The sequence below is a fragment of the Apium graveolens genome, chromosome 2 (assembly GCF_009905375.1).
Source record: "Apium graveolens cultivar Ventura chromosome 2, ASM990537v1, whole genome shotgun sequence".
NCBI classification, from domain to species: Eukaryota; Viridiplantae; Streptophyta; class Magnoliopsida; order Apiales; family Apiaceae; genus Apium; species Apium graveolens.
The window spans coordinates 251,798,029-251,814,537 of record NC_133648.1 but is presented as its reverse complement, the minus strand read 5'-3'; the positions used below and the strand labels follow the sequence as shown (position 1 = coordinate 251,814,537).

The following is a 16,509-nucleotide window of genomic DNA, read 5'->3' as shown; positions in this document are numbered from 1 at the left end:
CCAAGGATGGAAGATTTCTAAATGTAAAAGTTGGCACATTCTCAAAGTTTAGGATTGAGTTGTTAGATAGTTATCTAAAGCAAGACAAACTCAAACTTGTGGAAGCTCTAACAGGGACATCAATCATAGAGGAATTTGAAATTCTTGTATATCTAAAGGACCTCATTAGAGAAGAATCAAAAGTCTCAGTCTTTGTCTGATGTATGTAACTGTTTAAACTCAATAAATCACCTAATGTATAAATGATATATTTGTGTCAATTTTTTTTTTGTATTAGTCTAATTTTCCATTGAAGCTTGGGGTTAGCCTTGTTAACAGGCATGAATTTATGATAAGCAATCTTCTCACAAATTGGGGGAGATTGTTGTGCAAGACATGCCTGTATAATAACAAGACTAAGTCAAATTTAAAACTCTAAGTAAGTTGTATTTTAATCTAAGTTTCATTTTGTATTGTACCAATTAAGTCTATAAAAATGTTCAGGGGCAGACTGGAGTCTTTTTCTGCAAACAGTATCAAGCCAAAGAATTCTATCTGGAAGAAGATCAAGAAGATCATGGCTCAAAAGAATTATGAAGAAGCTTGAAGTTGAATAAATCTGTTTTGGGAAAAATATTCTAAGTCAAGATCTCTACAAGTCACAAATTAAGTGTTATAGAGAAGTCATTCGAGAACTCCAGAATGACTTATCGACAAGTCAGGAAAAGCTACTAGAGAACTCAGAGATATCAACAAGCCAATTTGAAGACATGAAGAATGGAGATATCGACAAGTCATTTCTTCAATAGAGAACTCAGAGTTATCGATAAGGGAATTTGTCACTAGAGAACTCAGAGTTATCGATAAGCCAAAGTGAATACATGAAGATGAGAGATCTCGACAAGCCAAATTCTCTTATAGAGAACTCAGAGACTTCGATAAGTCAAAACAACTGTAGAGTGATTAGAGATCTCGATAAGCTAAAATAATTATCGAGATGTCAAGTTCTCTATGTACCAAACCGGAGATCTTGAGGTAAAACTCAAAGTACAAAGTGTTGACCAGTTCAATATTCAAGATTATCAATCAACAAACAATCTAATCAATTGGATAGACAAGTCTACAAAAGCAGCTTGAAGAGTACAAGATCAAAGGCCAAGATTTACTAGCAAAGTAAAGTCACATGCGTGCAAGATTAGCAAAGATACACTAAGCCATAAATAGAAAGATTTGATTATCCAAAAATAGGGTTTAGTACATGCTAATGCATGCTGTGTAATAACCAGTGTTTACAGTTTTATAAAGTAAACATTGGATGCTTTGTTAGAAGTAACAATTAAGATCAGAAAAAACTTGTATTCTCTCAAGTAAGAAGTTAAGCTCTTTATCAACAAAGAGCCTAGAAATTTTGTAGCAATACATTCTTAATGTTTTGAAAGATTTATGTTCACTGTTTTATCTGTCTAAATTCAGTACTAACACAATTAACTACAAGATTTTAATTTATTTTATTCATCACCATAAACACTTCAAGAAAAACATAAAAACACATTCACCCCTTTATGTGTGATTTATTATCTACCATTAATCAACTTTCATATTTTAAATAAATTAAATATTAAAGGGGGACGGGACCAAGTTGGAGGGTCTGCCCACTTTGTTTCATTTAACTCCAATGCCAAGTGACCTATATATATTTTATATGGTCATAGGTCATGTTTGTTTCATGTTATTAATCCTTTAAATTTTCTAATTTCATGTTTGATTTACAAAAAATTAGTGAAGCATTATCAAAAGATTATAATCCTTTAAATTATGTTATCTCATATTTTGTTTTGTTGGAGTAGAGTATATACTATTATTCCCTCTAATACTTGGTGGGAATAAGTATTATTTTATCCTCTCTTACAAGTCATTTTTCAAAAAATTATAATTTTATCATTGTTATCATATGTGAAACAAACATAGGATTGAAAAATTTAAAGGAATATATTCTGATGGCAAGGATTATCCCTCAAAACAAACGTATTATCGTCTAATACTATACTTAATCCTTTCAAATAAATAGAGGATATGATTATTTAATCAACAAAACTAATTTAATGTGATTAATTATTCTCAAATTATTATCCCGAAATTATAATCACATAAAAGAAATATGGTCATGGGTATATTTGATCTAGTAAATATTTCTACGTTACGTTGAAACCAAACCTGTGTACTCGGGGTATCTATCACTTCATTTCGTATGTTTTGACAGAATGGGTGTGCTGAAAGGGCGAAGAATTTAAGACTTCCTGGCTGCGTACGGGTGCAAATTTATCTAGTCAAATGGACACGAGGGGCGGCTCGGCAGCTCGAGATTATGAAGGTCTCCCACTTGTATGCACATCCTTCTAACAAATATGTCATCCTGGTTTTATTTAACCGTCGCATTTGACGCTTTTTCGTAAAAAATAAGTAAGTTTGACTGAAAATATATAATATATAACAAAAAATAATGATAAAACTTTTATAATTAAAAATGTATCTAATAACATAACTAAAAATCTTTATCTGTGTTATTCAATTAACATAACTTTTGACATCAGTTGACACCCTTTTTAAATAAAAATAATGTTATGTATTAAAATAAATACATGTACTTTTATATTTATTTTAAATTATAGTTGTATATGATTTTTTTATAATTTGAGTACTAATTGTTTGAGTAAATTTTAATAAGAAAAATGTTATAAGTACCGTCGAACAAAAATAAACAAATATATTAATATAATTAACCGGAAATGCTCTTATTCGGTCTTCTGACCTTAGTGGAGTCATATTATTACACTAACTTGTAACCAAGTTCTGCTATGGGTCACTTATTGTTGTCTGATCCTGTAATTCGAAACCAAACTCATACTAATTCAGAGGTTGGATTTAAGGTGATTTGTATCAACATAATTTGTGTTCAAAAGGATGTCAAGAGGATGATTTTTCCTCTAGTCTTTACATGTTGATTAATGACCCTTTATCGAATTTATAGAATGAATTGATTTGTAACTACACATTGAACCAGCTCAAGAATCACATAGTACATTGTGTTCATTTAGGACGGAATCAAATAAAAAAATTAAATAAAATAGATAAATTAAGATGCATCGAAATTAATCCGAATATGATAACATAACTAAAAATATTTTTAAAAAATAGCTAACAAAGAGGTTAATATCAACCTATATTTTTTAATTAATTTTTAAAAAGTTTGTATTAATATGTTTATGTTAAAAATATAGATATAATTTCAAATTGGAAATTGGAAATTGGAAATTGGAAATTGGAAGGCATCCACTTTTCCTTGGGGCTTTAGGCCACCGAATGTCTGGAGCCGCCTCTGTGGAGAAAAGTGGACATTTTGAAAAGACAATTTTCTACAAACATGAACTAAGATTAACAAAACTGAAGTGTATTTAAGGGAAACTAATCATTGTGATTTGATAAGTACTCAACAATAAACTTATCTGAATATGTCTCTGTCTATGTCTATGTCAATGGACATGCTGAGAGCAGTTGCAATTCCTGTTTTAGCCATTGTATTAGCTGCATTCTATATTTCTCGCAAGTCCAAGAAGAAAGGATCAGGGCTTCCTTCCCCACCAGGTCCTCCTGGACTTCCCTTCGTCGGAAACTTACTCCAGAAATTTAACTATGATACCATGTACCAGCTTTCCAAAAAATATGGTCCTCTCATGACCTTGCACTTAGGCTCTGTCCCAACTCTCGTTGTCTCTTCAGCAAGAATGGCCAAAGAGATTTACAAAACTAACGACCTCAACTTTAGCGACAGGCCTACCATGCAGGGCCAAAAACTGCTGTCTTATAATGGCGTAGACATGGCGTTTGCACGTTATAGCAACTCTTGGAGAGAGATGAAAAAGTTCTCTACTCATCATCTCTTCACTGCAAAGAGAGTTCAATCTTTCCGTCCAATCAGAGATGATGAAATTAGCACAATGCTTCGAGCAATTTCTGAAATTGCTGCTACGCCTGATAAACTTATAGAAGTCAGTAAGATGACGTTGGATTTTACGATTGCAGTGATTTCTAGAATTGCTTTTGGGATGAGATGCGACGAAGATATAATAGGCAAAGACAAATTTAAAAGGATTTTTACCGATTCACAATTAGTTCTTTCCAATTTCTATTTTGCAGATTTCTTTCCTCTGCTTGGCTGGGTTGATAGACTGAATGGGATTAAAACCACAACGGATCGGAGCTTCAATGACTTGGATGTGCTTTACCAAGCCCTCATTGATGAACACCTCAAGCCGGGTAGACGAGAGTCTGGTAAAGAGGACTTCATTGACATCTTTTTGGATAAAGTTCAAAACAACGATTCCACCGTTCCTTTAACCATCGACACTATCAAATCAGTTATTATGGTATGCCAATCAGCCCCTTGCTATGTAGTTAACCTCTCTTTTTAAACATTTATTTACTCATGTGCGTGATTGACTAAATTGTTGAATTATATTCAGAATTTATTAGGTGGAGGAGCAGATTCAACTACGGGTACGATCGTTGGAGGCATGATGGCACTGCTACAATATCCAGAAGCCACGAAGAAAGCCCAAGAAGAAATAAGAAGAGTGATTGGGAACAAGACAAAGGTAGATGAAGATGATATTCAAAATCTTCCCTACACGCGGGCTTTTATGAAGGAGGCTATGAGAATGTATCCACCGTTCCCACTTCTAGTGCCCCGATTAAGCACAGAAAGCTGCATCATTGGACCTGATGCTGATCACATGTATGATATCAAAGCCAATACCATAGTGTACGTAAATGCTTTTGCTGTGGGACGAGATCCAGAAGCCTACGAAAAGCCGTTGGAGTTTAAGCCCGAGAGATTCCTGGAAAGGCCAGATATTGACTACAGAGGACACAATTTCGAGCTAATCCCATTTGGTGCAGGCAGAAGACGTTGCCCTGGGATGGAAATGGGAGCTGCAACTTCGGAGATAGCAATTGTTAATCTTCTGTATGCATTTGATTGGTCACTGCCAGAGGGGGCTCATGTCGATTATGAGCTGCTGCCTGGTTTAACCATGCACCGCAAAAATAAACTTTGGGTTCGCCCCCGAGAATATGCAGGTTATCGTCAGGCTCTTAATAGCCAGGGCTAACTGATTTCAGCCTGGACTAGCTTGCTTCTTTGTTGCAAATTATTATTCCTGGGAATTTCACATTTCCGGGTATGGGTAACTTTTACTTTTTAGAATAAAAAATCTTTCACAAATCATACTGTACTATTCAAGTATTTTATTTTCTCAATAAAGCATCTATGTGCTAATATACATTTTAGATTTAAGGTTCCGTTTGTTTCATACACACTAGGAGGATGACGTGTCACGTGTAGTTGACACCTATCTTAGATATTCGTTGAAGCTGTGGTTGTTGTTGTAACTTGTCATTTTGTTAAATGGTAACTATGCAGAATTGTTATTTAATTTTACCCTGCTGGCTGCATTATGGTTGCACAAAACTTTGCATGGAAGGTCCATACAATGCCATGACACGAGATCTCATTCTAACATTCTTTTTATTCGAAAATATAAGTTCTGAAATCATCAAAGTGTTAATCTAAGAGTGATCATAAGACATGAAATAAGGTAAAATCTTAAAATTCAGACTGAATAAACTCAAGAAAAGATTAATGGCAAAAGACATGCAAGAAGTACCAGTCAATGCAAATTTGTATTTAACTCGAGCATAAAAATATCATGTTAGAGGCAAATCTATCACCATGATCACAAAACATGTGTACACACAAATAAATTAGAGGCGAATTATAATTTTCATTTTTTATATAGAATGGAGGCAGGGTATCTATACTACCTATATATATGTTCATGAGCTACAAAAATCCTTATCACTTCTGTGGTCAGATGTTTAGGTAAATCATGTACAATAAAATGAAATGTTAACTATGAGTTTGATATTATTATATATATAAACTTGACAAACTAAATATTGTTTATAAAAATCTAGACAGTACTTTTTTTTGAAGGTAAATCTTCGCCCAGATAAATGCTTTTTGATATAGATAAATAAATCCTGATTGTGTAATTAAAATTTACATTGATTATATAAGGTGTGGGCTGCTAGGCTCAATAAGAAGATGTATGATATTCAGACCAGAAAGGTTAACATGTTGATCAGGCATGATGGACCAGATCAGGCCTGATGGAACAAACAAGGCCCAAAACCCTGATTATATATTAATTTCGTAATTAATTAATAAGGGAGAAAAACAGCTATTAAGATAAGTCCTAGTGGGGATATAAATCCTTATATATTGGCCTCCAAGGAACCTCATAGGATAAACAATCAGCTTTCTACTTATTAGGACTCCTAAGTCCATCTTAATTCAGAGACTTGACCACCAAGTCTCCTATACTAAGTCCAATTCAAGGACTCCCACATCTATATAAGGGGCTTCACCCCACAGATCAGAACTACGTTTTTTGACTTGATCCTTGGCAATCAGCAAGGTACGTAGGCATCTTGTTAAGGCAGATTGAGTCACGAAACACAAGAGCAGTCAAATCGAGCCTCGAAGCTCACGTTCCTTAGTAATAAATACAGCAATTATATATATATATATTAGTTTTTAATCCATAACATTTGGCACCGTCTGTGGGAAGGCACAACAACAACCATGGCGAGAACACGGAGAACAATTAGAGCTCTAGAGGAAGGAACACCATCGGGGACAACCCAGGTGATTTCGTCAACCGTGGAGATACCTCCTCACTCAACTTATGCACCTACCCAAGGGGAAGCCCAGATAGGGGCAACTCAACCTCAGCCACAAGGGACGATTCCCCCGGCTATTCAAGGTACGAATCCTCAAGTTCAACAAGTACATGTACCTGTGAATTCTCGACCCGTCGGGTATGAATATTCAACTGTTGTTACTACTAACCCCCCTTATGGGATGCCCCTTTACCCCGAGGTTGGAGGAAGCGGACATGCTGGGCGAAGTGAAGCACGAGGGCAATCGGCCCCCTACATACGAGGTTTGGCTCATATCCCCGAGGATCGGGAATTTTCTGGTCCTTACACTGAGAGAGACTCTGAATCTTCGGATGATGAAGTAGCCCCAAGAAGGAGGCGTGCTGGCAAAGAGCCGATGGTTGATGGAAGCCAACGCCCTCAAAGCACCCAATGGGCGAATCCCCAAGAAGTGCAGGAAATGATCAGGGCTCATGAGGCTGAGATTCAAAGGCTGAGGCGCGACTTGGAGGCGCACCAGACCACCAGACCCCAAGCACCTCCTAGAGGGAGAAATCCTCCTCCCATCATAGACCTGGACGGTCCGGTGCAGAGAAGGGTTGTTGTCCCAAGGGCTGATCCAAGCAATCTTCTTCCCCTTGGAGATCCTGATAATCCTACTCCACCCTTTACTGAAGGAATAATGAATACCCATATCTCAAGGAAGTTCAAGATGCCAACTATCAAAGCTTATGATGGCACGGGAGATCCCTCTAATCATGTTAGAACATTTTCTAATGCACTGTTGTTGCAGCCCGTGAATGATGCTATAAAGTGTCGGGCCTTCCCTCAAACCCTGTCGGGTATGGCTCAAAGGTGGTACAGTCGCTTGCCCCCAAATCTATTGGGTCGTTCAGAGAATTAAGCCAGGCTTTTATTAAGCAATTCATCAGTGGGAGAGTTCATGAGAAAAGTTCAGCATCTCTTATGAGCATTGTGCAAGGAACAAAGGAATCCTTGAGAGATTACCTGAATCGTTTCACAAAGGAGGCTTTAAAAGTCCCAGACCTTGATGATAAGGTAGCCATGATAGCACTGCAACAAGGAACTAGGGATGAGTTTTTTAAGATGTCCTTGGCCAAACGCCTCCCTGAAAGCATGTTGCAGCTCTAGGAGAGGGCAGGGAAGTATATCAAAGTCGAAGAAAGCATGAGGAAGACCGTAGTGAGTAATGAGCCCGCTGTAGGCAAGAAGCGGAAGACTGATCTGGAGTATATCGCTAAGGACAAGTATCCTAAAACCGAGCAAAACCCTGATTCAACCCCCAAGAAGGGAGGACCTGGGCAAAAGTTCACCGAATACGCTAAGCTGAATGCTCCTAAAAGCCAGATCTTGATGGAAATCGAGAAAGATCGATATATTCGTTGGCCTAAGCCCCTGAAGGTTGATCCTGCCAAGCTAGACAAGAGCAAGTATTGCAGATTTCACAAATATGTTGGTCACGACACCGATGAGTGTAGGCAGCTGAAAGATGAAATTGAGTTTCTCATTCGAAAAGGAAGATTGAACAAATACACTAGAGAAGGAGGGGACATGAATAATAATGGAAGGAAGAACTTTGAAGATCGTAGGAGGGACCAAGACGATCAGGGGCGAAACCCCCAGCCTAGAGGACCAGTTATAAACCCAATTTATGGAGGGCCACGACCTCGAGGGCCTGTGATAAACATGATCTTTGGAGGTCCAACTGTTGTTGGATTATCCAAAAACTCCAGAATAGCATATACTAGAGAGGTTATGCATATTGTTGGAGAAGCCCCGAAGAGGGCCAGGACAGAAGTAACATTGGCTTTTGATGATTCTGACCTAGAGGGTGTGAAGTTTCCTCATGACGACCCGCTGGTCATAACACCGGTAATAGGAAATAGCCCGGTCAAGAGGGTCCTTGTGGATAATGGTGCTTCAGTGAATATCTTGCTCCATGACACCTTTCTAAGGATGGGGTATAACGACTCTCAGTTGACACCAACCGACATACCGATATATGGATTTGCAGGAGTAGAATGTCCTGTGGAAGGGATAATCAAGTTGCTAACAACCATAGGTCAGGAACCGAGGCAATCAACGCATATGTTGGACTTTGTGGTGGTAAAGGCTAGTTCAACTTATAATGCTATCATGGGGAGAACAGGGATACATGCCTTCAAGGCAGTCCCTTCTTCCTACCATTCAGTTATGAAGTTTCCCACCCGGAATGGGATTGGAGAGGAGAGAGGAGATCAAAAAATGGCTAGAAGCTGTTATGTAGCCTCCTTGAGGGCAGATGGAGTTGGGGGGCAGGTTCTGTCTATTGAAGATCTGGATATCTGATAGAATGATGAGAAAAGAGGAAAGCCAGCAAAAGACTTGGTTTCAATTCCTTTGGCCCCCGAAGATCCCGGGAAGGTGACTTTTATTGGAGCAACGCTCGAGGAGCCCCTTAGAGGGAAGTTGGTGAAATTTTTGCAAGAAAATAGTGATGTTTTTGCATGGTCAGCAGCTGATATGCCAGGCATAGACCCGGAACTGATTACTCACAAGTTGAATGTGAACCCAAATCGAAAGACAGTAAAATAAAAGAAAAGAAGTTTTGCTCCAGAAAGGCAAGAAGCTATAAAACAGGAAGTGGAGAAGCTCTTGGAGGCTGGTTTCATTGAGGATATTCAATTTCCAGAATGGTTAGCAAACCCTGTAATGGTGAAGAAAGCTAATGGAAAATGGAGAATGTGTGTGGACTTCACTGATCTAAATGATGCCTGTCCTAAGGACTGTTTTCCTTTACCAAGGATCGATACTTTAATAGACGCCACTACTGGGCATGAAATGCTGAGCTTTATGGATGGATTTAGAGGATATAATCAGATCAAGATGCACAAGGACGACATTCCAAAGGTATCATTCATCACTGACTTTGGTGTTTATTGTTATCTTGTTATGGCATTTGGTCTCAAGAATGCAGGAGCCACCTATCAAAGGTTGGTAAATAAAATTTTTAAGGATCTTATTGGCAAGACTATGGAAGTCTATGTCGATGACATGTTAGTTAAGAGTCTAGTAAAGACTGATCATATAGCCCATTTGAGGGAAGCTTTTGAGGTCCTGAGGTACCACAAGATGATGTTAAATCCTACAAAGTATGCTTTCGGAGTAGGGTCTGGATAATTTTTGGGATTAATGGTCTCCAAGAGAGGGATCGAGGCTAATCTCGATAAAATAAATGCAATCCTGGATATGGAACCACCAAAAACTATCAAGGATGTTCAGAAGCTCACAGGAAGGGTTGCTGCTTTGGGACGATTCATCTCTAAGTCAGGAGACAAGTGCTTATCATTCTTCAAGTCACTAAAGAATATTAAGGACTTTGTATGGAATGAGGAAAACCAGAAGACATTCGAAGAGTTAAAGAAGTATATGGCCCAGGCCCCGTTGTTGGCCAAGCCAGCTTTGAATGAAGTTTTATTCTTGTACTTAGCCATTTCAGAAAGTGCTTTGAGCGCTGTGTTGGTTAAGGAGAAATTGAAAATCCAGAAACCCGTATACTATGTCAGCAAAATTCTGTATGGTGTTGAGTTGAATTATTCAACTATTGAGAAATTTGCTCTAGCCTTGGTGATGGCTTCAAGAAAGTTACGTCCCTACTTTTAGGCTCATCAAATTGAGGTGCTAATAAATCAGCCCCTGAGAAATATCATTCACAGTCCCAAGGCTAGTGGGAGGTTGATCAAGTGGGCAATAGAGTTGGGAGAATTCGACATTAAATACAAGCCACGGACAGCAATAAAAGCCTAGGCATTAGCTAACTTCGTGGTGGAATGTACCATAGCCAACCAAGAAGTCGGGGGGCAGGAAGATACCATACCTCAAGACAAGGAAGTCGATAATGGGGACAAAGAAAAGGATGATAAGGAGAAAGAATATTGGGTTCTCTATTTTGATGGAGCATCAAAAATAAACTCCAGTGGAACAGGACTGGTTTTACAAATCCCTGATGGGTTTTTGATTGATTATGCCATGAAATTAGACTTCCCAACCACAAACAACGAGGCAGAATATGAAGCCCTGATAGCTGGCCTTGGCCTAGCTGGAACACTTAGAGTCAAAAACTTAAAGGTCCGTGGAGACTCGAAGCTGATCATATCCCAGGTAAAGGGAGAATTTGAGGCAAGGGATGATACGATGGCTAAGTATGTCCGCCTAGTACGGGCTGTGATGACCCAATTCAATGAATGCCATGTTGAGCACAATCCAAGGGAGGAAAATGCTAAGGCAGATGCATTATCAAAGTTTGCTTCATCCGAGATAGAAAAAAGTTCAGGAAGTGTATACTTCCGTGTTTTGAAGACACGAAGCATAGATGTTAAGCTTGTGGCTCCTGTAGGCCTGGGGACGTCATGGATTGATCCCATTAAGGCTCACATTCAAACCGGTTGGTTGCCAAATAATGCAACTGAAGCACGGAAGTTAGCTGTTCGGGCACTAAGGTACTCTTTGATAGATGGGATTCTGTACAAAAGATCTTTCGTGGTTCCTTACTTAAGGTGTCTCAGGCCCGATGAGGCACGCTTGGCTCTTGAAGAAGTGCATGAAGGTATTTGTGGGAAACACTTGGGGGGCAGGGCCTTGGCTCATAAGATAACCCGTTTAGGCTTCTATTGGCCAGAAATGATGGCTGATGCCAAAGAATATGTGAAGAAGTGTGATCGCTGTCAGAAGCATGCACCTGTTGTTAGACAACCCCCCGAGATGCTGACCTCTATCAACTCGCCCATTCCCTTTGCTATGTGGGGAATGGATATTCTGGGGCCTTTCCCCATGGCCACGGCACAAAGGAAGTTTTTGATTGTAGCCATTGATTATTTCACCAAGTGGATTGAAGCCAAACCCTTGGCCAAGATCACAACTAAGCAGGTTGCACAATTCCTGTGGAAAAATATTATGTGCCGGTATGGAATTCCCCGTATCCTAGTCACCGACAACGGAACAGAATTCAACAACGAGGAATTTAAGAAGTACTGTGAAGAAAATGAAATTGAGTTACGGTTCACCTCTGTGGCTCACCCGCAAGCCAATGGGCAAGCGGAGGTAGCAAATCGAATAATCCGATATGGACTAAAGAAGAGGATCGAGAAATCAAGAAATAATTGGGTGGATGAGATACTTCCAATATTATGGGCCTACAGGACTACCTGTAGAGTCACGACTGGAGCAACTCCCTTCATGTTGGCATATGGGGCAGAAGCAGTTGTTCCCGTGGAGATATCACATTCCTCTCCAAGGATTCAGGCTTTCAATGCTGAGGAAAATGAGGAAGGACAAAGGTTGGCTCTGGACTTAATCGATGAAGTGCGAGATGAGGCACATGCAAAGATAGTAGAATATCAGAAAAAAAGGCTTCATTCTACTACAACCTAAGGGTTAAAGAAAGGTTTTTCAAACAAGGTGACCTAGTCTTGAGGAAGATAGAAGCTTTTGGTGTAGGACAGAAAGGGAAGCTTGTCCCGAATTGGGAAGGGCCATACAAAGTCAAGAGTGTTCAAGGTAGAGGAACCTACAAGCTGGAGACAATGGGTGGTTTTGAAGTCCCAAGAACTTGGCATGCACAAAACCTGAAGGTTTACTACGTGTAGGGCAACTGAATATGATTCTCACTTGTCAAGATGACGAGTAGGTTGAAAAGCACCTTGAAGCTTTGCTTGCTTAGGATTTATATGTTCTAGTTTTATTTTGAAGTTTATTAAGACTTGTGTAAGGGACGAATCCCAAACAATTTATGAAAATTCATAAAGTTTTCGAAATATGTTTAAATGTCTATGGCCAGGCAAGTAAAACCAAATGCATGGAATGCAAGCATAAATAAAGTAGATCAAATAAATATTACAAGAGTTTGATAAATAAAGTCTTGAAAATAAGATGAAGAAAACAAGCCACGCAGGGCTGGAATAGCTCTAAGGAGCTGAGGTGCCCTCAGCATCCATATCATCATCCCCTCCACTCTCGCAAGATGTCTCTGTCATCTCGGAGGAGGAAGAAGAGCTGTCATCCTCAGCAGGTCGGGAAGAAGACTCGGGAGGAGGAAGAAGCGGGTCCTGAGGGACGTGATCCGAGACAACTACTCGAGTACGAAACCTCTGTAGCAAAGCCTCGTCATCAGGACAGACATAGTCCGTCGGGTTAATATCAGGACAAGCCTCGTTCACGGTCCCAAGGGTCGTGTCCCAACCAGTCCTAAAAAACTCGGGGAAGACTGATTCATCCCTAATCCTCATGGACTGGGCAAACTCCTCCGAGTCTAGGTAGTTATCTATAGCTTTATCCTTCTCTGCCCAAAGTACCACCAGCTCGGCGTTGGATTCTCCGAGTTCTTCCTCCTTGCGCTTGAACTTCTTCTCCAGAGCAGCATACTTCTTCTGCTGCCTCCTGAGGGCATTGTCGGCCTTGTCAGAAGCCCGCTTCCATGACTCGGCTTGCCTCGCAGCGCCTTGAAAGTAGGCGTTAGACTGAAATAAAACAAATTAACAAAGTATAAGGCAAGAGAATGCTACAAGTAAGAAAGATAAGTTCAAAAAAAAAGGCATACCGAAGCCAGAGACTGCTCCCATGAGCTTTATCCTCTCAAGATCAGGGGTGGCCACCACGTCAGTAAAATCCTTGGGAGTCACGCCATGGTAGGACCAATCCCAAGCATGCTTCGTGGATCCAACCACGGTATCCCCTCGGCGGAATCCCCAGAGAGGCTGGAAGGCGCCTGTGGCAGCAGCAGCAGGAGCAGCAGCAGTGATAGGAGCACTGTGGCCCTCAGCTCCCTCAGTTGAAGCCTCCCCCATAGGCTCCTTGTGTTTCCTCAAGAAGATAGGCTCCGTGGCCTTCCCTCGAGTGTCCAGGCCTACAAGGCGAGCTTTTTTCATCCTAGCAGTCTCTTCAACGGGATGTACATTGTCCTCGTTGATCTCCTTGGCAGCTGCAAAACAAGGCAAAAAATAAAATAAGTGGTGTTAATAATGCATGAAATGAAATAAAGTTGAGAAGGGAAGAAAAATACCCTGTTGAGAAACGGAGGATAGTCCCACGTGAATGAGGGAGAACTCCTCTAAGAGAGTCCAGCTGGTAGTAGTGCCGTCGTCCTGAGTAAGCCCATTATAAATAATAGTTTCCTCGGGAGTTAAGTGAATGGATTTGAGGCTACCATTACTAACCTTCCCGAAGGAAGATCGGAAGAGTGTGCCCCAGTCGCCATTCTCCCAACGTAACCCAACGAAACTATTCCTCCAATTTTAGTTGTTACTGGGAATGGAGGCGCTGTTAAAGATATATTTACTTTTGGGCCTTTGCTTAACATAGACCCAACCACAAATACTGGAAGAGCTATTATAGCACTGAAAGACCTTCCTAAAAACAGCTACAGAAAGGGGAAAACCCTCCCTAAGGCAGCAGACCATAAAACATAAAATATTCCTCCAAGTGTTTGGAGGAAGCTGACATGGGTTGATTTGTAAATCAGCTAAAAGATGAGGAATGAAAGGATGGAAAGGAAACCTAAGCCCGGCATTAAGGGCATCTGTATTAATAAAAAGAGTGTCGGGTTTCCAGTGGCAAGTACGGTCACCACCATAAACTGGAACTAATCTAAGAGGAGGAAGGACATTATAACGTGCATTTAGTTTATCGAAATCTTTGTTGTGCCAAGTATTACAATGATTAAAAGAATCGAGATGTGCAGTAGAGGAATATTCATCCCCCTAGTGTTAATCATATCGATTAAAGACATATACGAAGAACGAATCTCGATATCCTTACCTCATTTTGAAGACGAGGCTATCTTGGCCGCCCTCTCGGAATTCTTGTCAGCCATTAGTAAAGCTGGGAAGAACCTGGAAACCTTGGAAGGAAAGATGGCTGGAGAACTAAAGAAAGAGAAGTGGTTGAGAATTGTAGAGTGTGTGAAGAAGTGAAATGAGAGGTGTGAGGAAATCACACTCTCATCCCACCTTTATATAGCCAAGAAGGAGGTGATTTGGGCCTTGAAAAGCCCATTTGGGCCCAAAAATGAGAAGGTTCTGGAATTATCCAGGAAATTCCTGGAAAAATCAAAAGAAAAAAGTGAATTTTTGAAGATTCTGGAAGAATCCAGAAAAAAATTTAGAAGAGTTTGGAATTTGGGCTCAGAAATGAGGCCCAATTTTAGAAAAATCTTGAAAAAACCCAAGGCCCAGTACCAAGGCCCAAATACAAAAAGCCCTGTTTGAGGCCCAAATGATGTTTAAGAAAAAAAGGGTGGAAAGGGAGCCCAGTTAAAACAATGGGCCAATTGCAAAACCTAGATGGACCAAGAAAAATGGGCCCAAAATTTTGCTATTGAAGCCCAGAAAAAAGGGCGGTTAAAAACAGGCCCAGTGAAAGAGTCCAGCCCAGGTTTAGAAGCCCAAATTCAAAATTACGAAAAAATATATACATATATATTTATTTGACAAATTCCTGACCCAGCTCGACCAGAAATCATAAGCAAATTCTGATCGAAATGCTTGAGGTCGAATAGGCTTCGATCAGGGCTGAAAAACAGGTTTAATTCGACCAGAATTTAGACCATTCGACCAAGAAACATGAAGGATTCCTGATCGAAAACATTAAGGTCGAAATTATGTCGACCTGAACAACCAAGGAAAGTTAATTTGGTCAAAATCAAGGTTCCTGGCCGAAAATCCTGACCAAAACAGAAGTTTCCTACTCGAACAATTCCTGGTCGAAATATAAAAAAAAGGAAAAAATCCTGGCCGAAATTCGACCAGGATTCCTGATCGAATGCACCCTGCTCGAAATCCTGTCGACCAGGGCATACTGAGGGGTAATTCGACCAGGATCCTGGTCGAACAGGATTCCTGGTCGAAATCTGTATAAAAAAAAGAAAAAAAAAGAGAAAAAAAAAAGAAGAAAGGAAAGAAAAAAGGAAAAAAGGGGAAGAAAAAGAAGAAAAAATTCATGGAAAATTACAGAAAAATAAGGAAATTCCTTAAAATATTTTCTGAAAAATGTTGATATTTTCAGAAATAAGGAATAAATCCATAAAATTAAGGAAAAATCCATAAAATTAAGGATAAATCCCAGAAATTAGGAGAAAAATCCAGAAAATTAAGGATAAATCCCAGAAATTAGGGGAAAAATCCAGAAAAACAAGGATAAATCCCAGAAATTAAGGGAAAAATCCAAGAAATTAAAGAAAAATCCCAGGATTAAGGGAAAAATTCTTGAAAATTAAGATAATTCCTGAATAAAAGAAATAAAAGTAAATCATGGTAAACGTGTAGGTCGCTCCACACTTTACGCAAAAACGATACCCTGTAAGGGAACGAATGAACTTAACTTCTGTGAAACTTAGTCTCTGTTTCCCAAAAGTTGGGGGGCAAATGATAGGGATAAATAAATCCTGATTGTGTAATTAAAATTTACATTGATTATACAAGGTGTGGGCTGCTAGGCCCAATAAGAAGATGTATGATATTTAGACCAGAAAGGTTAACATGTTGATCAGGCCTGATGGACCAGATCAGGCCTGATGGAACAAACAAGGCCTAAAACCCTGATTATTTATTAATTTCATAATTAATTAATAAGGGAGAAAAACAGCTATTAAGATAAGTCCTGGTGGGGATATAAATCCTTGTAGATTGGCCTCCAAGGAACCTTATAGGATAAGGAATCAACTTCCTACTTCCTAGGACTCCTAAGTCCATCCTAATT

The 16,509-nt window shown here is 39.6% G+C and overlaps 1 protein-coding gene across 1 annotated transcript; it reads left to right on the top strand.

Annotated features, from left to right (window-relative positions):
• Positions 1–3,456: 3,456 nt before the first annotated feature.
• LOC141708351 (5-OH-xanthotoxin synthase-like) lies at positions 3,457–5,476 on the top strand. Its single transcript, XM_074511935.1, has 2 exons — positions 3,457–4,403; positions 4,500–5,476. The coding sequence occupies exons 1-2, from the start codon at positions 3,489–3,491 to the stop codon at positions 5,145–5,147; spliced, it is 1,563 nt and encodes a 520-aa protein (XP_074368036.1). The 5' UTR covers positions 3,457–3,488; the 3' UTR covers positions 5,148–5,476.
• The last annotated feature ends 11,033 nt before the right edge of the window (positions 5,477–16,509 follow it).